General features: G+C 38.1%; 2 protein-coding genes across 3 annotated transcripts in view; both read left to right on the top strand.

Moving 5' to 3' along the window:
• The window catches only part of ZNRF2 (zinc and ring finger 2), a 568219-nt gene extending 547276 nt beyond the window's left edge, over positions 1-20943 (top strand). Inside the window, exon 6 of one of the 2 annotated variants that reach the window (XR_007508147.1) lies at positions 19881-20943. The gene's annotated coding sequence lies outside the window, so the exon portion shown is untranslated. Of the gene's footprint in view, positions 1-19372; positions 19386-19880 lie in introns of those variants that run through there. The other variant, XR_007508149.1, reaches the window with a different exon arrangement.
• ABHD5 (abhydrolase domain containing 5, lysophosphatidic acid acyltransferase) overlaps positions 1-27181 on the top strand; it is a 34451-nt gene extending 7270 nt beyond the window's left edge. Inside the window, exons 2-7 of the mRNA XM_049817314.1 lie at positions 12169-12254; positions 12532-12904; positions 15890-16044; positions 20938-21049; positions 22191-22377; positions 24066-27181. Coding sequence (XP_049673271.1) covers positions 12169-12254; positions 12532-12904; positions 15890-16044; positions 20938-21049; positions 22191-22377; positions 24066-24155 — 1003 coding nt within the window. The 3' untranslated portion in view covers positions 24156-27181. The remainder of the gene's footprint in view (positions 1-12168; positions 12255-12531; positions 12905-15889; positions 16045-20937; positions 21050-22190; positions 22378-24065) is intronic.
• The last annotated feature ends 701 nt before the right edge of the window (positions 27182-27882 follow it).

Raw genomic sequence — 27882 nt, 5'->3', positions numbered from 1 at the left:
GGAAGTCCACTCATATTAAAGTGGGGAGAGAAATGTATTGCAATGAGGAAAAAAAACCAAAGGAGGTGGGTTAGTTAGTGCTAGCGAACTATCGTAGATTTTTTTTTTCTTGATTACATTTAGTAAGTGTTAATACTGACCCTAAAGGCTTACTAATTATATCGTACCTTTCCATGAGGAGACATGTGATGCAATGGCTTTTTAGACCCACTTATCTTCTTATCTATTTCCAACGCTACTTACACTTTCTTGACTTCTAAAGCATTTGTAGTGTAGGCATGTACACAAAACAGTTTGTTAGGAAAAGGGTTGTACACTTCTTAGGTTTTCCAGAAGTGGAAATGAGGCTAGGTAGCCCAAAACATTGAATTCCAGTTCTTGAAATTTGACATAGGTAACTGTTAGTCACCGTAGGTGACTATGATAAAGGAACATAATGTAGAAGCTGTTCTGATGGTCTGCAGTGAAACAAGCCATCTTCAGTATGTATTCACACTTGAGACAGGTATGATATGAGTGGGGTTTGTGTATAGCACGTTTGGAGCCAAGGGAAATAATCATGTGCTTTAGATAGTGTTTTATCTATGGTCATATATGTCTCTCTATGGAAAAGTAAAAATAACCATCTATTTAAGTTTTGATCTGAATTGTGCATAATACACTATGGAATATAAACAAAAGGTAAGTGGCGTAGAGTGTGGGTGGGTGGGCAGTGGTGCAGATTTGAGAGGTGCCTGTTACATGTGTGGTTTGTTCTTGTCCTGTTTGATGGAACTTGGGGACAGTCTGAAGTGTGGGCCGCTGGCATGGTAGATATGAGGAGGCTGACATATAAAGTTGAATCTAGGGTGAGGTTATGCGGTATCCAAAGGACAGCAGGATAAAATGGAAGTAGTAGAAAGTTCTGTAACATCTGAAGGGCACCAAGAGGAAATTTTAATTTTCTTTAATTATGCTTTTCTTCACAAATTCTTAATGCAGTGTGCAGTGTGTTGTTTTTACAAAAACTTAACAGCTGTAGCAGTGCCACATTCTATCAGATGTGAGTTTACTGTGGAGGAGGCAGTGATGTAGGTTCTCAGTGGTACCTAACTTGTATGTTACACCCATGATCTCTGTCACAAGGTTGAGTAGTTTTAGTGGGACTGTGCAGCTCCCCCCATTCCTCTCCTCTGCATCTTTATTCTTCCATTCCTGGTCTGTAGTTGCTAATACGATTTTTCTGTAGATTATGTTTGATTTTAGCTTTTAAATCAAACTATAAAATAACAGGTCCTTACAAGAGATGGGAGGAAATAACCAAGGACTTGCTTGGCTGGTTAGTATTAGCAGTTAGTAGACTATAAAGTTTTTAAGTGGAAATGCCTGTATGTTTGAGAGTGTGTTGTAAGTTAGGGAGGAACAGTGTTTCTCAAAGCTGGTGTCTTTTGGATTTAGTGTGAGAATAATGTTGGTTACACACTGATGTTTTAGTTGTTGCTAAGTAGTGCTTACCCTAAGTCAAGGATTTTTCAGTTTCCCATGCTCTGCCAGCAAGCAGATGTACAAGAAGCTGGGAGGGACCACAGTCAGGACAGCTGACCTGAACTAGCCAAAAAGATATTCCATACCATAGAACATCATGCTCAGTATATAAACTGTGGGAGTTGGCCAGGAGGGGTGGATCACTGCTTGGGCATTGGTCAGCGGGTGGTGAGCAATTGTACTGTGCATCACTTGTCTTTTCTTGGGTTTTATTTCTCTCTTTTTTTTTTTTTTTTTTACATTTTTAAAATTTTTTATTGTTATTATTATTGTATTTTATTTTACTTTAGTTAGTAAACCATTCTTATCTCAACCCATGAGTTTTACTACTTTTTTTTCTATTCTCTTCCCCATCCCACTGGGAGTGGAAAGGAATGAGTGAGCGGCTGCATGGTGCTTAGTTGCTGGCTGGGGTTAAACCACATCAGCTGGTTAGAATTGATGAGTTCTTTGCTCTGTAGTATATTTGTGGCCTGACTTCAACCTGACTGTGGAGGAGACTTTGTGATGTTTTGAAGGATGGTAGGACAGTGCCCTTGATTGTAGATTTGCAACCTATATAGCAGTGAACAATAATAGGAATTAGTAATAGCTGTATGACCACACACATAGTTTCTTCATTATTGCATACAAGCTTAATGGTTTCTTGCACTGGCTGTTAACACAGCTACTTTGTAAGCAGTATGAGCATTACAGGCTGCAGGCTTGGGTGGCAGTCCACAGATAAACTTCATTCTTGTACATACTGACAAAGCACATGCCCTGAAATGGCCACGTTTAGGTGTAGCTAGAAAGGGGATGGAAGAAATGACAAAAAAATATAAAAAAGATACATATGCATAAAAAAAAATGAAAGCCAATGCTGGGAGACAGAGAAGAAAATGGGGAGGAGGCTGCCGTGATGCAAGGTATACAGCAAAGCATACCGATGGCTGAGGTTCAGCATGGGAGGGAGCAAAATTCCTCTCCACTGCCTGAATGCTCAGGTTGCTCAAATGAATTTATATAACATGGTGATCTTCAACATTACTAAAACAGCCAGAAAATTATCCTTGGTTATGGCTTCACATTCATTATTTATATTCTCAGGTTAATTTTGATAAGCAATAGTCCTGAGTAGCACTGTTAATATAGAGACAGTAATAAAATTTGCTTCTGAATTTTTACATTCATTCTGATGTTGAATGTTCTAATACAGAGTTCAAGATACAGTAAGTACATGAGGAATGCATTGTTTTTACCTCTGACTTAGTGTAGCAATATCCTGCAATAACCTATCATGGGCTTTTTGTTGGAATGGGACTGATGTAGATTACACTCCCTAGAAATATTATGCAGAGGTTTTAAAAACATTCTATTTTAATGTTACTGAAGTATCCAACTGAGTTTCACAACGTCTAATTGCATGGAACATCTTGGCTCAAAATTCATCTAAACAGAACTTTATAGGCAGGGTTATAATGTCATCTGGGGAAAAAAAATTGGGTTCCTTTTTAACCCATTCATAGCAATTTCATGCTTTTTTTGTCACCGCATGAAAATGGTAAGCAGACATTTGTTAAAGGATTGAGGTTTTTTGTTCCCATACCATATTTCTAATTCTTGTTTCTGGGTCTTGCCTCTTTAGTATGCTCCTCAAGGTTTTTTCATTCAGTGATTATGAACTGGAACATGGAATATTTTTCTTCTCCTGATGTTTTCTGCAACTGCCAGAGCCTATTTTTTTGTCCTAGGAACATCTCATTCAAACTGTTGTTGTGGTTACTCCATCTGACTTCTACTGTACATGCAGAAGCTCCTCCCCTGGATATAGAGCCTTTGCAATAACACTTACTATACATGGATTGTGGATGCTTGAATTACTCTGACTGTATTCATTATTCTCAGAAAACTGAAGCACTGAAGAACATGCTGCACTTTGGGGACAGGAATGAAGGACTACAAGGACTCCTAAAATTGGTTATGCTCTTAAAGTTCTCATGAAACCATATCCTGAGCATTGTTCCCAAGACATCCCTGCCCTGACTGAGGTCATGATTATATGTTACTGTCTGTAAGTGGCAGCTCTGACTTAAAAGCTCTCTGTCCTCCACCTTGCCTTGCTGATCTTTTTTCCATCTTGTTGTCCATAGATCTGCTGGTTAACTGTTTGGCTTCACTGTAGCTGGATCTCCGTAATGAATCTGGTTTAAAACATAGTTTATTTTAAAGCTGAATCATTTCACAAATCTGATAGAGAGAGCATCCACGAAATAGTTGAGTTGGGAAAATGGAGGGAATAGTAAGCTTTTAGATCTGATCTGATCTGCTGGTAGTGAGGATGGCCTGAGATTCAGGTGTTACATCACCCAGTTTACTGCATACTGACACCAGCAGGAATAAAAACGCTTAAGTAGGGTGCTTCTCCAAGTTGGACTAACACATGGACTTCTCTGTGTGTTTTATCTTTCTCATTTTAAAAATCGGCTTTCCTTGACTTAACAAGCTAACACTGAATATTAACTGCAGTCAACTACTTTTGTCAAAAGTTTAAGTCTAATATATATCACTTTGCTGCATTTTGTTCTTAGTTTCATGCAGAGCGTGTTGCTTTCATGTGATAAACATATTTTCCTAATTTCCTAAATTTTCCAAATTTAATTAGGAAATTTGAGTCCTCTTTTGTGCTAATCAGTAATGCATTCTGTCATTTTCAATTAAATGTGCTTTGTCTTACAGTTTTTACTTTATTTTATAATTAAGAAAATCTCACCATTATATTCTTATATATTCTTTGAACAGAAGGAGCATTTATCTTGGTCTTTAAGAATGTATTTTATTTACTTCACATTAAAATTTTCTCCACCCCAACTTTCCCTCTCATAGCAAGATTTCTGCTTTAAACAAGTACTAAGCTTGGATGTATAATTTTCTTGGATTTTAAATGATTACAGTTGTTGATGCTAGAGAGACTGCTTGCTTGTCTGAAACCGTATAGGAGGACTTGAAAATGTTCATAAAAATAAATCCACAATGATTGACATCCTAATTTTAGTGGTACTACCTTATGTGTTTTAAATTTCTTATCACTATTAGTTATTAAATATTGTGTTATCAAACAGAAAAATGTTACCAAATTTGATTCAGAGATATGCAGTTCCAATATATAATAATTTTAAAAGTTTCTTGAGTTGAAAATAGTTGCCACCTCTGTATCTCCTCAAGTTTACTTTTCAATTTACTGGACTTTTAGAAACATGTTTTTTGTTCTTTCACACACTAGGTGAAATAGGTTTATTGCATTTTTCTCCAAAGTACTTTTTTTCCCCCAGTGATTTGTTAAACAGCCTACATGCAAGAGAAATTCTCCTGGGAGTAAACAGAGAACAAGATGGAACTTGGGTGTAGTGAATGCTGGAAAAAAAAATTTTCTTTACTTGAATAATAGGGGGTTTTGTAATGGTAGTGTTGCTGGTAAATGTTAATTAAAAAGCATTAATTCTTGCCATAATCAGTCATGTAAACAGCACTCAGTATGCTGGTGTTGCAGGCCTTTAAATTAATGAAATGGGAAAGGAGAAGTTTATTATAACTTAACTCTATCTTGGACATAAATTAGCCAGACATAAGCCTGCTACTTTTCTCTGACATTTTGACACACAAAGTCCTATTTGATTCTGTCATCCTTGACTGTTTCTTTTGGTTTGTGTTGTTTCAGGTCATTACCTGTAAACTTGAAATTTAGTAACCAAAAGTAGAATTTGCTCTGAAAACTTGATGCTGTTAAGGATGGAAGAAATCACATCCTACTTACCTCTTAGGCTTTGTGTAGCCTACTGCTGATGCTGAAGAAAATGCAGAAAACATTCAGTAGACAGACTTAATCCTGCTGTTCCTTTTTGGAAAAAAAAAAAAAAAAAAGAGAGAAAAGAAAAAAAAGATAATGAAAAGGGTAGAAGTGTATCTCTAGTTATTTCACTTAAGCATCCGTCCATACAAAATCCTATGTTAACTAGAGACTGTCCTTAGATCATTATAGTAAAACAGTTTTTCTTTTAAAATTGGCAGTTTGCCCTAAATTTGATGTGTTGACTTCATGTGTTATGAATACCTGATGCTCCTTTTCACTTCTGGTTTGCCCATTCTTAGTATTTCTGTAACAAATGAAAGGGCTGAGTGAGTTGCTTTTCCCTGCTGGTGGTTGCTCTATTCTTTAAATTATTGATCTCTTTTGAGTGTTACTTATGGATTAATGATAATATTTAAGTATTTAGGGTTTGTTTTGATAAAACGCTGAGCACTCTAAACTCATTTCAGCAGAACACTTAAATATATGACTAGTTCCATTGAAGTACAATGCTTAAGTGTTTTTATGTGATGGGGTTACGTGAGACCTTAGAATAGTAAGCCTTATGATGCTTATCATATTTAGATTTCAACACATCGGCAGTTCTGAATTCCTTTGCTTGCACAGTACTTCAAAAATACTTTATGCAGAAGCAAGATGGGAGAGCCTGAGCTGTCTTTCTATTAGCTTACCCTTGTTTTTCTGTTACAGTGCAAGATTCTCTTAATTTGAGGCTAGCTCAAATTGATGGATGTTCATAACTGCCATGCCAGGTGGATGACCCTGAAAATCACAATGCCATTCCTCTTGGTGCTGGGCAGAAACAGTACAACAAATTCCCTGCATTAATTTGATTTTGTTTTCTTCCTTATAAGTACCTGGAATTAATTCTGAGAGTCAGGAGAGGAGAGGGTTAGGGTTTTTGAAAGATTAGCTTGATTCTAAGTTTTAAGGGTAAAGGGTAAAGCTTGAAATGGTTCACCAGTGAGTTCACTCAGTGTTTCAGCATTTTAAGTTTTTGAGCTTGTTCCCTAGCTAAAACATTGGTAGTTTGCCACATTGTCTTCACAAATTCAATTAAAAATCTTAAATATGTTCATTTGCGGAGAGCAAGACAGAAACAGATATGCAGCTCTGTTGCTCGTGCAGAGCGACAGTTACATTCCCATAATCAGCATTTCAGTGACATTCCAGTAATCCTTTGCTTGTGAATTGTGTAATTGTTGTATACCCTGAGCTCTGGCTCCCCTACTGATGTCATTTTTAAGGCCAAATAATCTTCATGACAGGGAACATGCATGTTTCAGCACCTGTTTCTTGGTCTGTATTGGGAGTTTTGGTTACCTTACTAATTTCAAAATTCTTAGTAAAAAGCCAACTTTTATATTCAGTATTGTAGAAAGATCTCTGCATGTCCTGTCTTGGTGGGTCAGCAATTTTTGACAAATCATCATGCAGCAAATGGTGTTGCTTTCATTTATTCTGATTTAGTGGAGTTCTGTTACAGGTTTTTTGTTTTGCTTTTTGGCCACACAGGCTTTGCATCGATTATTACAGTTAGATCTACAATGGTGGTGCACATGGGAAAATAACCTCTGTTGAATGATTTTAACCTTAATACCTCTTGTAAGCCATGCATTCATATAACTGTCATGTGAGTATGTAAATTGTCAGCTTGAAAAGTGAGAGAGTGAGCTCCATGTACATTTATATCTCCTAGATAGAGTTATAAGCAACTTCTGCTGAACATTTGTTGAACATCTTTATATGGTAGAGCTTCATTTTTTAAATCCACATTACAAGCCAGAAATTAGATAGATTATTCAGCTGTTTGAGTGCATACCTCAGTGCTACAATAGATGTTTTCAATTCTTCAGTATTATCTAAGCTTTCATGAGCTTTTTGTGCAGTATGTCAAATTTGTAGCTGACTACAGATCCATCAGTTGTCTTGGATGTAATCAATTCTTACCAAGCTAAACAGGATTAATTTAACTGACAGAATGGTAGTATCCAAGTTACCTATTTGCCATCTTCTTCATCCAATTTGACATAATTAGTGGAGGTGGATGGGTGGGTCAGGTTCGCTATACCTCTCTGCCTCTTCTTGATTCCCAGTTCTTTTGAAAGTTACCCTTGGGCAATTTGAGCTGTGCTGTGACAGCAAGTTCTTGATTCAAATTAACATTCAGGCAGCTAAGGAAAAGCGGTGTTATCCTTAGTTACATTTTACATGCTATTCAATTATTCTTTACTCCTTACATGTCTAAACATAGTAATTATTATTTATTTTTAAATAATTATTTTATTTATTTATTTTTATCCTTTCTTATGCTGGGACCCAGGGAAACAGGACACGTGCTCCAACCAGCCAACGTGTGTCCTGGTTTCAGCTGGGATAGAGTTAACTGTCTTCCTAGTAGCTGGTGCAGTGCTATGTTTTGAGTTCAGCATGTGAAGAATGTTGATAACACTGATGTTTTCAGTTGTTGCTCAGTAGTGTTTAGACTATAGTCAAGGGTTTTTCAGCTTCTCATGCCCAGCCAGGGCACAAGAAGTTGGCACAGGACACAGCCAGGGCACCTGACCCAAACTGGCCAACGGGGTATTCCATACCATGGGCCGTCCCATCTAGTATAGCAACTGGGAAGTGGGGGCAGGGAATTGCCCCTCGGGGACTAGCTGGGTGTCGGTTGGCGGGTGGTGAGCTATTGCCCTGCGCATCATTTGTACATTCCAATCATTTTATTAATACTGTTGTCATTTTATTAGTGTTATCATTATCATTAATAGTTTCTTCTTTTCTGTTCTATTAAACCGTTCTTCTCTCAACCCAGGAGTTTTACTTCTTTTTTTCCTGATTTTCTCCCCCATCCCACTGGATGGGGGGAGTGAGCGAGCAGCTGCGTGGTGCTTAGTTGCTGGCTGGGGTTAAACCACGAGAACGTGTTAGGTCCTGGCTGGTGGCTTGGTCCCTGCACAGAGCGGTTGCAGCTCCATGTTGTCAGATGTCTGTGCCTGTGTCCCCCCCCCCTTTTTTTTTTTTTTTTCATTATTTATTACTGTTATCAGCATAGGCTGCTGATGGTCTTACTAATCTAGCCGCACACTAATCACCTTGACTTTCTCCATATCTGAGGCCATTCAGTGCATGTCTCTGGGGCTTTCCCTTACCTTCTGGTCTCCTGCCCCAGACATGTTACTAGAAGTGTGGAGGTCTGTAGGCAGAGGAAGTGACTTCTTTGAACACTCAGCAGGTCAGCTGGCCTCTGATTTTTCCAGCCTCCAGTACTCCAGACTTTTTCATGTGGCTGTGAAAAGTGCAACTGACCCAAAATAGGAGATGCAAGGAAGCATGCTATGGCATGCTCTGCCCTACTGACTGTTGCTTATTTTAGCATGGATGTGCATGCTGGTTTATGTTACTGCATGGCCACAAACGAATATACAGGTTAAATTCCACTAGTTACGTGCCTTGGTAATTTGGCACATAATGCCCATTTGTACAATCAGTATAAAAATGATAGAAATTTGGGCTGTCAGTTGCCAGATTTATTTCACACTTTTTGATTCGGCAAGCAGCTAAACCCAATGGATTTCTTAATGCCTCAAAATACAATTCCACTGTTGAGTTTTCTTTTTGTAAAAAGAAAGATGGAAACAGAGTGTTTGGAAAGTGGTGGGTGATGAAAGCAGAATGGGGGTCTGCCTCTTCTGACGGTGGGTAGCTCACTTACAAAGTGAAACTAGTGGAAATCTTTAGTTTTCTTTCATATCTTATCTCCATTGCTGGTGAGTACAGTGTCTTGAAAGGTCCATTGCTTCTTTTTTGACGTTACATAACTCTTTTAACTTTATATCACAAAAATAAAAATGATAGGCCATGTAAGCAATTGACATTCTTGTGTGCATTTAGAAGACACGTTTAGGACAGATGTACAAAAGAAATGATACAGTCACACTCTAGTCTTCCAAAACTATCAGAGAAATTATTCAAATAGATTAAATAGTTGATTGTTCTCCACATGTGGAGAACATCTAGCAATATGGTAAAAAATTTTTGGAAGGAGGGGGTGAAAACCAAAGGATTAAGTCTTGAATATAAGTAACTAAATATTTTCTTTGTAAAATAACTTTTCTGGAAAGTGATCTGTGGGATAATTGGAAGAATAGACACATAGTGAACAAGAGACACAATGGGACTGTTCAATCTGAGCCAGAGGCACCTGCAAGCAGCAGGCCTCAAGGACGCAGCGAAGGCTAACTGTTGCTACAAAGTTTGATGAAATAAGCACAAGAAGCTGAACAAGATGGGCCTACGTGACTGAAAGCAGGACACCAGGCAAGACAAAGACAGGAGGAACCATTCACATGATCGGAAGGCCTTATCCAATCGAACTATTGCTTTAGGCGCCTGAACAGCACATGCTAACCAGTCAGTAGATGGCTTGCACATGGCTATGGTATATAGCCAAGTGTTACGTAGCAATTAAACAGAGAAATTGCTTGATTCACAGTATCTGTGTCGGTCTGTTTCTCCCCAGGGCGAGTTTCTCCTAGATTGTCACGACGGGAAGGTGCGACAGTGATCACTTTTTTGACAGAAAGCCTTCTCCACTTTCTCTTTTAGTTCAGCAAGTACAGAATGACTGAATTGCAAACATAATTTTTATTTTAAGTGTTTCAGCTTGCTGACTTCGTCAAGCTATGTGTATGTGATGTCTCTTCTGAATGAAAATCTCAGTATTTATAAACAGTACTGACAACTAACAAAAGAAAGAGTGGGCATCTATGTTATCTTTCTTATTCTGATACAATTTTCTAAATATTTTTAATGAGTATCCAGGTGTCTCCCTAAGACTGGGAAATAAAATTCTGGGGCTGTGAACTGTAGATTTCATTTGTATTTCATTGTGGTCATATCTCTGCACTGTCTTCATGTTGACATGTTGCAGCTATACATTTCTGTAAAAAAAAACACTTTAAAGAAGTTCCTTTGCTGAATCAGTAGTTTTGTCAAGAAGAAACATTTCCTGTAGTTTTGGTTTGAGGGAAATAGTGATTGGGTTTTGTGCTTCTGACCTCGGAGTTATGAATGAAAATGCCTAGTTAAGCATGTAACTAGCAGAAAGTTTGGCTCAGGAGGGTGGTGACATAGCTATTGTTTAATAATTTACCAGAATAATTCATAACATTGGATACAATTAGTGATTTAAACTCAAATTTCACAGTTATTTGCTGGTGAAACTGCTTTTGGCTGGTGCCAGCTTTAACCTCTTAAAAATCTTACTTTTAAATAAAAGCATGGATTAATGTGGAAGCAAAATACTTGGATGCCCATTCCTGCAAGATGCTGAGCTCCTTCATTTTGTAGGTTGCATGAGGACATGGTATGGAATGACATACAACCATCCTTTCCCAGTCCCTCAATACACCATTATAGTGATTCCCACAGTCTGGTGGTTTAGGAAGCTTATTTACAGAACAGCCAGACATCAGTGCGTTTCTCAGAGGAGTAAATATTGCTGAATAGCAGTGGGCATAGGTGATTGGATGATTAATCCTTTTTGATCAAGTATGGTTTGGGGTTTTTTTTTTTCTTTATATCCCCTAACATGTTTCTATGAATCTGAACAGTGCTGCTTGCTATTGCATTGTGCAATCGGAAAACGTTCTATGTTGTATCATAAACTTAAGTAGTTATGCAGCTAAAGTAGCTCAATCTCTTAAAATGGGGGGAGAGAAGGTCCTTTGGGTAAAGAACTTGGGGGGGCTAGATCTGTAATTTGTTATCGATGTGTTGTGTACACCCTGAAAAATTGGACATTAGTATACTTATAGTCTTTTAACATTAGTTGTTGTACAATTAATATTTGCAGTGTTCAGTCTTGAAAATACTATAACTAACTGGAAAGCAGTTCAGTGTAGGAAAAAAGTGCTAACGTTGATTGTGAATTCGGTGACCTTATCCTCTTCCCTGTGAGGAATGGTCTGGGGTCCTACAGTAGCACTGATAGTCTGAGCCACTTCAAAAACAGGTGAGAGAGGGAAAAATAGGATTCCATCTTAAAAACAAAGGATAAATTGGCATCCAGGAAGAGCTGTACCCAATTGCTGTGTCTTTTGAAGCACTGTCAGTGAGGCAATGCTGCTAGCTGAGTCATTCCCCCTGCTCTCATGGTCAAGCTAGTTCTACCAAGATAGTAACTGACAGCTGGAAAAGCAGCTTCTGTTGGGGGAATTGAAATTCTGTTTTGTTTTCCTCTGGGACTTTGCTTCTAAGTTGGTAATGAAGGCCCTGGTTTTTTGCTTTGCTAGAATAAGCCTTCATATTTTTCACTTTTTGAATTTATCTAGTATATGAATCAGTTCAAGTTAGGCTGGCAAGTACATGGTTTATTGCTTTTTTTGGAAATAGTAGGTTCATGCAGGGTAATGTGTGTGCAGGCAGACTTCCAAGGGAACTTGAGAGGAGTGTAGAAACCCCAATGATTGTGCCAGGCTTGTCGGGTCGGCGTGAGGGCTGATGTCTCCAGGTTCTTAGAAGAAGCCTGCTCTGACGGAGATAGAACAGTACACTCTGATAAGGAACACACAGTGGACAAACAGCGTGCTGTTTGAAGAACACCCCTGATTATGACACCACTTTATAGAATTCAGGAGAAAGTGAATTCCCTCCCACTGCGCACTCCTGTCCTGCGTGGCGTGTAATTGGGGTTCTTTTATGAAAAGCAGCAAAAGAAATGTCTTCAGAGCATCAAATGGTGCAAAAAATTACGGTCTTGTTCAAGAAATTTTTATTCTGTATTGCTGTTGTAGGTTAGGATGGTTATTCAGCTGGCTTCCTGCTTGGTGTCCCACGTCACTGCTACACCTTAAAGAGGCTGAGGACAAAATGCTAAAATGTAAGTCTTTGTTTTTTAGTAAGATTCAAAGATACCACTAGATTTTCTATAAATTTACATTAAATATAATCAGAGAAGTTTTTAAATATGGCTTTTACACTATAATTAAACAAACAGGTTTATATTTAGATTTTCATTGTTCCCTTATTTAGATATTTGATTGTAGGCTCTCCCCTTTGAAAGGGAGCTCCTATTTAAAACAGCGGATTTTGTAGAATGTACTTCATATTTTATCAGGCATGTCTAGCAACATAATTTTTTCCCACTCTTTCTTCAGGTATTGCAAGTACATACAATAAACGATATGTGTATATATCTAATGGAAATAAAATATGGACACTGACATTCTCTCCGGACCTTTCACATAAAACTCCGCTTGTTCTCCTGCATGGATTTGGAGGAGGTGTTGGACTGTGGGCTCTCAATTTTGAAGATCTCTGTGAGAACAGGCCTGTTCATGCTGTGGACCTCTTGGGATTTGGACGTAGCAGTAGACCACACTTTGACACTGATGCTCAGGAAGCAGAAAACCAGTTTGTGGAATCCATAGAAGAATGGAGAAAGGAGGTGGGGTTAGAAAAAATGATTTTACTTGGACACAACCTAGGTGGATTCCTGGCTGCTGCTTACTCATTAAAATACCCATCAAGGTATGTGAAAATAAAGGAATGAAGGAATTCCTTTTCTGTATTTGACTAGCGATTTTAACACAGATTTTATTTCATCAGTCTCTTTACAGATTATCTTTAAGTAAATGACTGTGCTGATTTAAAGAAACTTGATACTGAATTTTAAGCCCAAAGTATTAATTGTATGGGTTGTTTCCAGATGAATAGAAATAAGTAGATATGGTAAACATGCTTTTCTGTGTACATTTCTGTACCTCTTTTTTTTCTTCAGTACCCCCTTGCCATGTTATAAGGCAAAACAGCAAGATTGTTTTTATGGATGGATGATTTGTGATATCTCTGATCAAACACAGGTTTGTGAAGGGAAAATAAGCCTGTTTCTGCCAAACTTCCCATTATTATGGATAACATTGAAACTTCTGAACATAATTCCCCTCAGTTATTTATGGCTATATGCTAGAAGTCAGCCTGTTGACAGCATGATGATGTAAAAATGATTTTAGTGACTGATTTAAATTGTCTGTATGCCACTTCATACTTCTTCTTTGAAAAACAACCCAGCTGCAGCAGTCCTGTAATTGTATTTCATCAGCATTTTCTGCACTCCATTGTGCCAACAGCTAATCTTTTTTTTTTTCCACTTAAACTAATAATTTGTCTCTTTTTTTAATATAGTCTGGTTATATAGCCCCTGCTGAGCTAGGATCCCACCAGCTGAAGTCATTCTGTATCAAAAAAGGACATTGCCTTTGTTTAGATACACATAGTAGACTCCTGTGAAAAACTGTGGATAAAAGTTTAGCTTTCCACATAGTATGGCAGATTCTATATTATACAAAACGTTTCTTATTCTTTTATATTCACATCAGTTTATACCATATACATTCCTTTGTCTCTCATTTGGAGATTTTGAAATAAATTCATACATCATTTTTTGCTAAAACGCTTTGCGTCTTTCTTTCCAAGTGGACCACAGCTGGCACATGCAGCTGGAAATGATATGTGAAAGTAGGCGGGTGTCTAAATCCAGAGTTGCAGTGAAGAAATGCAGTCCTCTGCTCTAGGGACATAAACCTGTTATCCTTTTGGGCATAAAACAACTTCTAGCTAACTGTAGTTAGATCACTTACAAGTTCCTTACCCCTTTTTCTGAAGTATCTATAAATGGGGCTATCCCAACCCTGTGGGATGGGATATTGTTTCTGCCCCCTGCTGCCTTACATTGTGAATGACACTTTGTTGTCATGCCTCTCTTTGCTTAGATTGGGGTTAATTAATTTGGGGGTGTTTCAGTTTGTGCTCTCACATTACTAATGTTTCTCTGAAATTAAACTAACACCATCAAATTAGCAAATTGACTGGTGGGATTTTAAGACAGCATTGAATCAAGTGATAAATACAGCACAGCTTTCAGCCAGGTTATCTAACAATGCATTAGAGGCTTAAGGGATTCTGGATACATATTGTTAGGAAAGTAGAGCTGTTCCTCCAAGCTTAGATGATCTGTTAACTTACTACATTGTACCAAAGTTGTTCATGGGATATCTGAGGTTACTAATCCAAAAAGGTTCCTATTTAGAATATTCCTGGGGGGTGGTGGGTCATGATTTTCAAATACTACAACTTCTGAACTATTGCTTTTGGAATGATTCTCATGGTCAACTTCCCATTATCCTGGGTTATGTTTTAGGCTTGATTACCAAAAGGAGAAATGCCAAATAGGAAGGAAGGTATTAAGAAAGGAAACATGAAAGAAAGTTTACTTTATTTTTATTCATGTGTTTGCTGGTTTACGTTTAATGCCATAGTTTCTGCACAGAACGTGTGGCTGTCCTGAATGGCTTCTCATTGTTTGCGCTCCTTAGCCTCTAATCTCTCCTGCTTGGTTTGTATAGTTAAATTCTACCTTGTCCTCCCTTACCATTGGTGTTTGCTGCTGTGTGCAAACACGCTCGTGACTGAGCTGACAGCCAAGAAACATCTTTGTGAGGTTAATCCTTTTCAACCCCTCATTTCAAGCACAGATTTTTGGTTTCCCAACTGATCATAGTCCAGAAATAGCCTTTGGAATCACTTCTGACATTGTTTTAGGCACCAAGAACTCTGCTGTATTAAGTATCAAATCTTGTGGCTTTGAAAGAGAGGGAAGTTATGAAGAATGAAGTAAAGATGATGAAACTTGCATGGAAAATTGCCTTAAATATGCAAAACTATAGTTAAGAGTCACTTTTTCAGAAATCAGCAGTATCTAGGACAGTTAGAGTAGGTGTTATTATGGGATTAAACAGAAATGGACTATTCCAATCTACCAAGATTAAATAGATTTTTTGCTTGGGGGGGGGACTCACAGCCTGAACTGATTCATAGTTGGAGACTCCTACTATGCTCTCTGTACTGAGATTCCTTTGAGTAATAATGTTATAAATTGTCTCTCTGATATTTCTTTCATGACCTAAAATCAATACATTTAGAAAACATCTGCTAATTTCACTCTGCCTCTCTCAGTTCAAATTTTACTTTGATAAGATGATTTTTCAGATAAATTGCATCTCTTCTTTGAACAGAGGTCTTAGATGGCTTGGAAAAGAAAGATTTTTAGGAAGTTTACTTAAATAAAACAGATGCAATTATCTTCTTTTCTTGCAGTTAAACTGCTCCTGCAAATAATATTGACTGAGCATATAGCTTAGGCTATTCTTAAAAAGAGAAACAAAACTGGCCTGTTTCTCAAATGTGTATGACAGTGGGTATCTACTGAATACTGAGTTTCTCTTTGGGACATGAGCTTCCAAGTTTCTGGTGTTCATACATGTGATGAGTTACAATTCAATCTCACTCTAATGGCTATCAAAAGCAAAACCATTGATGAATCAGAAACTAGGTAATAAGCCACTATGATAGAATTGACTAAAACAGGTTGCATAGTCCACAGATAGCACACTTCCGTCATACTCAGCTGAAGAAAAATTAATGTACTCTAAACCTCTGAACCTTTTTTGCCAACAGGGTCAAACATCTTATCTTAGTGGAGCCATGGGGTTTTCCAGAGAGGCCTGACAATGCTGAACACGAGAGACCAATTCCGATCTGGATCAAAGCACTAGGAGCTATATTGAGTCCATTTAATCCATTAGCTGGGCTGAGGATAGCAGGACCCTTTGGTGAGTTTTAGCTACTCTTAAATACCATTTCTGTTTTCATTAAACATAAACATGGGGCAGATATCACATTAAGATAAGATTTGTTGCAAGCCCGTATCACCCGCAGAGAAAAGAGTTGGAGGAAAAAGTGGAAGGGGGTTGAAGAAAGATGAACTCTTTAGGACAAGATGGCAAGCTCTTTCTATGAGAAATACTAGTACGATAGTTTATAGCCAGCTACATTACGTTATTGTAGGCTAGTTACAATGAGTCAGATTACGTGGACATCTCTTGAGGAAGCCTGACAAAGAGGCATGAATGTGAGGAGGGTTTTCTTCTGGTTGCCTCTGGTCACAGTCCATTTAGTTTCCCTTCCATCTGCAGTTTGATGGATAAACAGGATTTCCAAATTTGGTTAACATTAGAAGGCAGTCTCTCATAAACTCATTGGGCTTTGGCCTAAGTTTAGAAAAGTTAAATTGAAACTGGGTTCTTTCTATTAGCCATTTTCTTATTATTCTAGCAAATTTTGTGGGTCTCATTGGTGTCCTGTGTTACAGTGGCAGTCTATCCTTCCCATTTCTACATTTCTTCAACAGCACTGATGAGATGTTAGATAAACTCATTATATCCTAATTCTAGGACTAGGTAGGGATGACTATTTTGGATAACCAAAAATACTACTGTTTATTTTCTGTGGGGAGAAGGGTGTGATCAAATCTTAAAGTCATTATTTGTATTCCTTCCATAAGGGAAGGAGGTTATCTGTCTATTACTCTCTGTACTACAGGAGTATCTGCTGGAGAGGCTTGGAAAAAGATATCCTTCAGGCCCCTCACAAGTTATAATTAACTTACCTCTTCATTATTTTTAGTATTCAGTCTGAAGATAAACTAGTGACATTTCTAGGCTTTGTTTACATTTAAACCACATCTGTTTTCTAAATCTCATTTTAGAATATTTATTTTAATATGCTGATCTATTTGATTGTTTTCAGGAGTGTGACAAAATTTAGCTTTTCAGACAAGCAACATGTTTCATACAGATTTTTTTTTTAAAGTAAAATGGTAATTCGGTTAACAAAACAACCTGAAGCATATTGAGTGATAAGCACTGATTTAATGCCTTTTATCCAATAACAAATGCATGCATAAATCAATCCATGTGGAAGAGTTCAAAGCTGAAGTTGTCTCCCTTAGCAAGTAAGTGCAGTCAAAACCATGCTGCAGAAACAGACCCTGTCTTGACAAGGTATCCCCAACATAACCTCGCTTGTAGGTTGCTGTGGAGGGCAGTGCTTTTCAAAACTTTTCATCCATTTCTCACTCCACATGTTAGAAAAGTTTTCCATCATCAACTTCATGTGCAATTCTTGACAGATGAAGTTCTAGAGAAGAGTAAGTTTAAACACTGTGCTGCGAGGTAGGCATCCAACCCAGCCTGATGAAGGCACTGAACCAAACCCAGGTTTTCTTCTACATGCACATATGCTTAAGCTGCTGGGCAGGCATAGCTGTCTATACTATAAAGCCAATTGCTCCTGTTCAAAGGTATGAGTTAGGCACTTAAACGTGAGCCAGGTTCTTTGGGATATCATGGTGGTATCACATGGATATTTAATCAGACCTTCAGGCAGATACTTAAACTTGGGAGAAACACAGAATCCAGAGAGATCTTTTTCTTTGAGTGGTTTCCAGTTAGTTGATTTGCATGTTTTCCTTCACTTAACTGGAACAGTCACCCAGGAGGCTCACAGTATAGGGGTTTTGGTGCTTAGATTGGATTTGTGAATTCCATTCCTAGAGCCGGGCACCTAAAAATTCCTCAGGACAACAGTAATTTAGTCAGTGTGACCATACCCTTTTTGTGGAACTCAGAGTCTTCAATGTTAGTATTTCTTTTAGCATTTCCATAGACACTATGGAAAACATCAGCCAGACAACTGAGAGTGTCTTCAATAAACATTACGAGAATGAAGCAGTGTGATTTCATTCCTAAATTTGTTCCAAGGTGTCTTGACCCCTTGTTTCATTCTCCCCTGTAAATTCCCAGGGAAGGAGAATGGGTTTGCAATTGGACCCGCAGACAAAACACATTTTATCAAAACGGAAAGTGAATTCTAAAATTCAGTAACTTTCGGTCCCCTAGTTATTGGAAATGGGGATTCTGTGGCCTCTATGCTGATGGCATCAGAACACACAGAATTAGTCTCTTTCTTCCAGGTACTCTTATTCCAAGCCAGCTGTATTGTTTCTGTTCAAAAAAAACCACAAACGGACAGACAGAAGAAGACATAAGTCCAGCCATTGAACTCTCTATAGAGAAAATACAAGCAGCAGAGCAAACTGCAGGATGTTTGCAAAATCTTCATTGCTTCAGGACATAAATCACTGTTTCATAAGGGAATTATTTTCTCTTGCACTGTATTAGTTTTATAAATTGATTTAAAGCATACATAAGGGCATGTTGCAATAGTCTAATCTCAAGGTTACAAAAGCATAGATCACTGTGACAAAGTCTGCATAAGTAATACCAGGCCTTTGGCCAGGGGTAGGTGGGAAGAAGTGACATCATCATAATTGCACAGATCAACAACAGTATGAAGTTCCCACTGACTGGAAAAGGGGAAACAACCCCAATTTTTAAAAAGGGAAAAAAGGAAGACTGTGGGATCTGCAGGCCAGTCAGTCTCACCTCTGTGCCTGGCAAGAGCATGGATCAGATCCTCCTGGAAACTATGCTAGGGCACGTGGAAAATAAGGAGGTGACTGGTGACCGCCGGCACTGTCTTCACTAAGGGCAAACTGTGCCTGACAAATTTGGTGGCCTTCTACAATGGAGTTACAGCATTGGTGGATAAGGGAGAGCAGTGGATGTCATCTACCTGGAGTTGTGTAAAGCATTTGACACTGTCCTGTATGACATCCTTGTCTCTAAATTGGAGAGACGTGGAGTTGACAGATGGACAACTTGGTGGATAAGGAATTGACTGGCTGGTCGCACTCAAAGAGTTGCGGTCAATGTGTCAATGTCCGAGTGGAGACCAGTGACAAGTGGCATTCCTCAGAGGTCGGTATTGGGACTGGCGCTGTTGAATAAGTTTGGCGACACGGACAGTGGGATTGAGCGCACCCTCAGCCAGTTTGCTGACAACACCAAGCTACATGGTGTGGTTGACATGCTGGAGGGAAGGGATGCCATCCAGAGGGACCTTGACAGGCTTGATAGGTGGGTCTGTGCAAACCTCATGGAGTTGAACAAGGCCAAGTGCAAGGTCCTGCACAAGGGTTGGGATAATCCCAAACACAGATACAGGCTAGGCAGAGAATGGATTGAGAGCAGTGCTGAGAAGGACTTGGGGGTGTTGGTTGTGGAGAAGCTCAACGTGACACAGCAATGTGCATTTGCAGCCCAGAAAGCTAACCATATCCTAGGCTGCATCAAAAGAAGCCTGGCTAGCAGGTCAAGGGAGGTGATTCTCCCCCTCTACTCTGCTCTCATGAGACCCCACCTGGAGTACTGCAGTCAGCTCTGGGACCCCCAGCATAACAAGGACATGGACCTGTTGGAGCAACTCCAGAGGAGGGCCACAGAGCTGATCAGAGGGCTGGAGTACTTCTCCTACGAAGAGAGGCTGAAAGAGTTTGTGGTGTTCAGCCTGGAGAAGAGAAGGCTCCAAGGACACCTTATAGCAGCCATCCAGTACCTAAAGGGGGCCTACAGGGCAAACTGGATAGACAATTTTTACAAGGGCATGTAGTGATCAGACAAGGGGTAATGACTTTAAACTGGAAGAGGGTAGATTTAGATGAGATATAAGGAAGAAGTTCTTTGAGGGTAGTGAGACACTGGAACAGGTTGCCCAGAGAAGTTGTGGATGCCCCATCCCTGGAAGTGTTCAAGGCCAGGTTGGATGGGGCTTTGAGCAACCTGGTCTAGTGGAAGGTGTCCCTGCCCATGGCAAGGGGGTTGGAATGAGATGATCTTTAAGGTCTCTTCCAACCCAAACCATTCTATGATATGATTCTATTTTCAGTTGGTAAACTGCGAGCCTATCTCTTCAGGCATGAATAATATTCTTAGACTAAGATTAGCCTTTGGTGAGGCTCTTATGCCAGAGATCCATCTGGTCGACTAGAAGAGGCTTCTTCCTTAAAGAAGTGATTCAGAATAGGAGCTTAACTTTAGAAAGCCTGAACTGGCCCCTGAAGGAACCAGCTTCTCCACTTTGGCTGTTAAGAGAGCATGGGGATTACAGCTTTCCTAGGTTAAATCTCTTAATTTGTAGCAGTTCTTGGGTCTTATACTCATGTCAAGATTTCTACACCTGTTTTTCAGCATAGACTTCTGTTCTTTCAACTAAGCACTAGTTAGATTAACTAGCTTGAAAAGAAGACTGTTCTGTAAAAGGAGAGCACAGGCTTACATCTGAGGAAATAAAACAGCCCAGCTTTTTCAACAGTGTCTTCTGGTTCTGAAAGGTGGGATGCTTTTGGCCCACCCAGTGCTGCCACAGCAAGGAGAAAGACAGTGTTGGTATAATGTGACACTAAACTGATAGCAAAAAGGTACTCTGCTTAGCCCTTTTGCTGGTCCCCTTTGCATGTTTCTTCTATTGCAGCAGTGGCCCTTCTCAAACATTCCCCATGTGTATTCAGCAGGGATTAAACTGCCCCTCTTCTGGTGCAGCATAAAATCCTTTAGAATATTTATATTTCATTCCTGTTTGGTGTAATGCCATCATGTTTTCCTAAGACATGCAAGTGGTGAAACAAGACATTGGGTTTAGAATTCATCAAGCTTAGCCATGAGTTTCAAGGGAATGTGTTTGAAGGCTTGTAAAGAAAGTGTTGGACAATCTGATAAAGTTGTCCATATTAATTCCTCCTGTAATAGCATTTTCTGTGTGAACAGGATTGAGCCTTGTTCAACGTTTAAGACCAGATTTCAAGCGAAAATATTCATCGATGTTTGATGATAACACTGTGGCTGAATATATCTACCACTGCAATGTACAGTCCCCCAGGTGAGTATGAGTTTCCCGGTGTATGTTTTGAATTCTGTCTTTCATTTACTGAGTGTCTGCTACTCCCTCCAATGCCTGTGGCAACAGTATGTGTGCTTTTTTAAAAAAATTGTAACATTTATTGTATTAATTGAAGAAAAAAATAGCATTGCACTTTTTCTGAATTCCAGAAACTGAAAAATGTAAAAGCTATTCTAATTCAATATTTTTTCTAACTTACCTGTGTGTTGATTCTGAGAGTTTGGGCACTAATTTTTAATTAAAAAAATGTTACAGTGGTTTAATTTGAAACAAATTTCTTAGAATGATATGCTTTACTTTTAAAGTTTTTTAAGTGCGTCATGGTTTAACCCCAGCCAGCAACTAAGCACCACGCAGCCGCTTGCTCACTCCCCTCCACCCTGCAGTGGGATGGGGGAGAGAATTGGGAAAGAAAAAAAGTAAAACTCGTGGGTTGAGATAGGAACAATTTAACAGGACAGAAAGGAAGAAAATAATACTGATAATAATAACAATAACAAAATGACATTAATAATAATAAAAGGATTGTAATATACAAAACAAGTGATGCACAATACAGTTGCTCACCACCTGCTGACCGATGCCCAGTTACTCCCTGAGCAGTGATCCACCCCCACTCTGGCCAACTCCCCCACTTTACACACTGGGCATGACATCAGATGGTATGGAATACCCCTTTGGCCAGTTTGGGTCAGCTGCCAAGGCTGTGTCCCCTCTCAACTTCTTGTGCCCCTCCAGCCTTCTCACTGGCTAGGCATGAGAAGCTGAAAAATCCTTGACTTAGTATAAAGAATACTTAGCAACAACTGAAAACATCAATGCGTTATCAACATTATTCTCATACTAAATCCAAAACATAACACTATGCTAGCTACTAAAAAGAAAACTAACTCTCCCAGCCGAAACCAGGACAAAGTGTTATCACTCAGTACTGTTAAAAACATAGGTTCTGTTGAAAATTACATGCAAACCTTGAAAACTTAGGTTTCTTAATAGTAAAAAATCCCAGCCTTATGTACTATTGCACTCTGTGTTACCAAAAGGCACAGATACTCCAATTTAGAGAAAAGGCAGATCTGATGGAAATTTAATTGTTTTTACCCTTTTGAATGACTTGAAGTGGTGAAACAGCTTTCAAGAACATGACTATTCCTTATGGATGGGCAAAAAGGCCGATGCTGCAGCGGATTCCTCAAATGGATCGAGACATTCCTATCACTGTGGTCTATGGAGCACGTTCATGTATAGATGGCAATTCTGGCAGCACTATCCAGTCTCTGAGACCAAATTCATATGTGAAGACCATAGTAAGTTAACTTTTAAAGTAAACTTGTTTGTTTATTGTGTGGATTTGTTTAAACCATATCTATGTTTTTTATACCAACTGTGGAATGCTGGCCCTTTGATTTAAAGCCTGGGGTAATAACTTCTGATTTCTGTAACAGAGAGAGAGAAAACAAGCGTTAGATCAGAGAAAATGTAGACAAAAGAGTATTGAGTTCCCAGACTAAGAAGGAAATTTACTGTAGCACTAGAAACTCAATTAGATCTTTGGCCAAGGTCGTTCTTCTGCTCTACAAAATACTTTGCTCTACAGTGTGCTAGTACAGGTAGTTTTTGTGGTCACTGGTAAGTATCTGTGGTTTTGTCTGTGTTTTAAACCACAGCAGTCCTAGCATATGCATATATGTATGACATAGTGAGGAGGGTCTCATAAGCTGTCCTAATCTGTCTCTATAATGCTTTTGTTTCTTTGATAAGAGTTTGTACCTGGTGCTTAGGTTCTTGTAAGCGTCTTTAAGTCATTAAAAAAAATACTTAGTGTTGTCTTCCTAGCCAATACATTCTTGTTTAGAGGTATGGCATTATCATTTAAAATGTGTGTACTTGCAACTTCATGTGAGTGTGCACACTGCATTTTTTGTTGATTTCTATAAAAACAAATTAATTTAAAAGTATTCTTCACGCATTGTCACATCACCCAGCTGTGATAATTGAATATGCATGTATGTTTCAATGCTATGAGGTGGTAAAATGTTTGAATACACCAGCTGTCTTCTTACTGATGTCTAGATCTATCTGGACAGAAGTGTACAGTATGTGATGTTGATAGTATACTCCAAGTCATTCAAATAAAATTTTATAATCTTGATTTAGCTGACATCAGAGCTGGAACTCAGAGAAAAAACATTGTTATTGAACTGTTTACATGTGTTAAAGAGCAAAAATACACTTCATAAATGTTGACCCTTAATTTTGTTACATAGTTGCTGTGAAATAATTTAGGTCACAGGCTGGGGTTTTCCTACCCATATTGCATAATTTGGATTTTACTTGTCCCTGCTTAACATAGTAGTTGTTAATTTGGAGGGTTGAAATCTACTTCCACAAGTCTAGAAAATCCCCAGCAATTTAAGCTTCTGAGTTCTTAATCATTTATCCTAGTACCTTCTTTAGTCTCTTCCATATCGTTTTAATAATAAGAGAATACAAATTATTTGATGCTGTCTCTAATGCAAATACTTATGGAACTAAAGAGCAACCTTGCAGAACTATTTGAGTGGAGAATGAAGGGGATGAAGATGAATCAGAAGTTTGCTATGTAAAGCACATTCTCCTAAGTTTGTTTTGCAGTGACTTGTGTCTGCTTGAATGGTGGTTTTTTTCAACAAGGTGCGCAGTTGAATAAGCAGTAGTTTTACCCTCTTTTCCTGTGTAGCAAAGATCCTTCAACAGCTGAAACAGCTTTCGTTTTTCCTTATGTTTACAGTCCTTTTTAGGCTGTATGATACCACCTCCTGGCAGCAGTTGTGCTAACTGCATTAACACAGGCTGCGTGCAAGACATCAGTTCAGTTTTGACATTTGTCTTTTCAAGTAATAGCATATCAAGTAGGTAATGTGTAAAAGTCAGGTTCTTGACATATCCCAGTATTTATTTATTTGCTTACTACATTCTTGTGATTTTGACCTCTTTCTTCACCTTTATCCTCTAGGCTATCCTTGGTGCAGGTCATTATGTGTATGCTGATCAACCTGAAGACTTCAATCAGAAAGTGAAAGATATCTGTGATTCTGTGGACTGACTGTCTTCTGTTCTTTAGAAAGTCATACTGTAGATAGCATTAATAGCAATACTCTCTAGGAAATCACTAAAGAATGCAGAGCTGATGAAACAGGCTCTGTTTGTACACTGTTTCTTCTAAGAAGCCATTTGCACACTTAAACCACTTAGTGCCTTTGGGGGGGGGGGGGGTATAGGGAGATTTGAAGCAAACTTTGTACACCTGTGTTTTAGATTGGCCTTTAGATTATTGGCCTGTCATATATGAAATTATATATAACCTTTTAAACTGGAATTTTCTTCAAAATGTAATTGAATTTTGCACATGTTGAACTTATAAAGTTGCTGAATTCTCCACTAACAGAACTGTATCGATATAGATACAATGCAGTTTGGTTTCTTTATAAACATTCATGTTTTTCAGTTGAAGTTTCATAGCAAGAATATGAAATTGCCTTTACATTTTATTTTTGGAATCCAGAACTCCATATACAATATTTTAACAGGGTGTATTATTTTTTTTTTTTAATTGGAGTGATAACAGCTTATGAAGCTGATTCTGGGAGAGAGACAGGGCCAAATAATGAGCAGTGTCTAACACTGAAATACGTGTGTTAGTTTGTAAGGAATTGGGGCTCAATATTAGGAAATCTTTCTTCAGTTGGATTTTATTTCCATTTATCTCAATGCATTTTTCTCCATCTGTGCAACTGTTACGGAAGGCTCAGTTTGTAAGAGTCAATGATGTCACCAGCACTCATGCTTCTGTAAGTATTTTGATATGTAGATTTCAGTGATTTAAAATGCAGAAGATGGCTTGTTAGTTACTCCATCTATTTTTAACACTTTACTGCAAGATTTGTTACTAGCCTAAAACTAACAATTGTAGATAAGTTGACAAGATTTTGATGAGGGCTAAGGAATGACCATCTGGATAGTGAGCATAATTCCCTTTTTCTTTAGGTAGAAAAACTAGTCTGCTTTTTAGAAAGTTCAGGGCAGAAGAGAGACAGAGGGAGAATATTGATGTTCTGTAATCGGGAACTACAACAGGTTAGTGTATTTTAGTTAACATTGCAGCCTCCTTATAGGATGGATTATTACTGGAATGAACAATACCACTGTAACAGATTGTAATTACATGTTTTGGATTTCTTTATATAATTATATATTTTAATCGAGTATTTCAATATCAGAGATAATTCAGTCTCTGCATCTTTTTGAAATTGTAGTTTGACATTAGTTCCTCATGTGTTTAGTAAATTATATTAAGCAAAATACTTTGTCACTTTAAAGCCAAATTATGTGGTGGTTTGTTTTTTAACAAGTTTACATAAAACTATTTATCTGCTTTTGAATATTAAATTGACTACTGAAGAGTTCTTGATACTTTTATACATAGAGAATTTGAATTAGTGATAGCACCATCTTAAATCTTGAGTGGAATTCTGTGCATTTTTTTCTCAAATTAAGGAATTGTTGCACATATTTATGATGTGGAAGGCAAAGATACCTAAAATATTCAGGAAATGCTCTGTTTGTGTTTCTAGCCGAACATAATCTCTCTGTTTCTGAAGGAGATATTTGTCTATATCATGCTATGTAAAATCAGTCTTTTGTGACTGCCTTGACTGGTAGCACTTAATACTAATACGCTAAAGATTTTAATTAAAATTTTGTATTAAATTACTTTTTCAATCAGCAGATGCCAGAATTTTTAAACAAAATTTTGGGTTATTTGCTAAAATCTTGAGTTCAAAATGGAAAATCAGAATATCAATTATATTTTTTAATATAAGCTATAAATTATTGTCATACCACCATTTGGGTGGATGCCTTCAGTATGTATTTTTTCACACTTTTCAGTGTCTTAATTTGTATTTACCAACTTAAACAGCTGTCTTAATTGTGCATAAAAATCTAATGCAAAAATATATTCTGAGTCTCCTCCAAATTACAAAAGGTGAAACAAACTATTGGTATTTTCAGACTGCACTTACTGATGGGAATTCTAGATTCCACATCAAAAGATGGAAGTAGGGATAAAAACTGCACACTGAATATGAATATTGTGTTAAATATCCCTTGCTTTTTCAGCTTATTGTACTAATAAGACTTATTGCTTAAGTTTTGCACAATAAAAAAAAATCTTAAATGTTATCTTTGATTAACGTTAAGACACGATGTTGCTTTTGTAAAAATTGTGTGTAATTAAGCCCTAGAAATCAAGAGTAATTAATAAGTTGAGCTAAACCATCCAAAATACATTAAAAATATGGTAATGCTTATTTTCAAATTTCTCAGTGTTCTTAGATTTTCTTGTATTTAACTGAAACTGGTAAGGATTTGTCAATAAGTAGCTGCAAGCTCAGAATCCTGATTGTATATACAAAGAAAAAAAATGTTTGTTGGTTATCTTCTAGGCGGTATTAGATACTGCTGTGAAGGTCAAGATGGAATTCTGAATATCCTATTGTGTGCAACATAACCCAATAAAGTTACTTTAATAAACTTCATAAGTGGTGCTGAACAGAAAATGAATGGCACATACTGAAAGACTTGGGAGGTAGACCTTTTGTGAGCAGTTGCTGTCTAGGAATAAACTTCGTTCCTCCAGAAGTTCTGTTTCAGTGCAATGACCAGTTGCTTAAATGTACTGTGGCGAGCACTGAACACTGATGGTGCTATTTTTATTACAGTGCTATAAAATAAGACAAGAATCACAGGCATAAAGGCAGCCAAAGATCTCTCCCATTCTAGCATCAAAATGAAGACAGCTGTGTACCAGAGGCTAGGGCATAACAAAAAGAATCCAAAATATTAATAAAAATCCAAGATTAACTGTCTAAGTCTCCAGGACACGCTCTTCTTCCTGAGGTTGTTGAGATAAAATTTTATTAAAGTAACTTAGTAATATTTTGTTTGCATGGCTGACTTCATCTTGTTACTTATTGAACCCTGCCAGATTAGATTTTTGTTCTGAAAAACTGATTTTCAGAGAAGTAATTTATTGATAAGACTCTATAATAAAACTTTCACAACCATCACAAGAAAGTCCCCGTTTGTATCTGATTGTGAAATGGAAATGGAGAATGTGAATTCATAGGCATTGAGCTTGGAAAAATGGGTCCAAACAAGAGAAGTGCCGTCATCTGGTTTCACTCAAATTAAACCAATGCTGGCATTTCTTTTTAAACCTTATCTTTTTAAGGTTGCTACAACTGTTCATGCTGAACTGATGTGACAGTCTCTGTCTGAAACACTCTCTGTGGTCCGTTGTGGTTCCTCAAATGCCCAGCCCTTCCAGATCACAGTTATTCAGCTTTTTGACTGCTAGTAAGACAAGGTTAAATACAGTAAAACCATCTAGAATCAATGTATGGGCAGACATGTTCAGGACTGCCTATTTTGCTAGCATTCATTAAAATGTGAGCCTCCAGAAGCCTAAGGCTTATAGTCAGCTGCTGTTTAAATGGGTGATTTCTTGGGGCTCCTCCCCATATCTCATTTCGTTGGGTTCTTTTACATTGGCCAGTTCACCATCAGCCCATCCTGCGATGTTTAAGCATGGCAGCACACCCACGTTGCCAGAAGCCTTCATCTGGGGATTTATGTTGTAGGAAGTGAAACTTGTCAAAGGGTGAGTCACTAAAGGTAACTGCAGAGAGGTATGTTTTAGTGGGACTAGTAAGATCAGAACAGGACATAGGTGTGCACAGAAACTGCTTTCTGGTATTAGTGGCAGTAGA

Source organism: Accipiter gentilis, chromosome 14 (genome assembly GCF_929443795.1).
Source record: "Accipiter gentilis chromosome 14, bAccGen1.1, whole genome shotgun sequence".
Taxonomy (NCBI): Eukaryota; Metazoa; Chordata; class Aves; order Accipitriformes; family Accipitridae; genus Astur; species Astur gentilis.
Note: the sequence above shows the minus strand (reverse complement) of the source record. Positions and strands in the feature narration are given on the sequence as shown.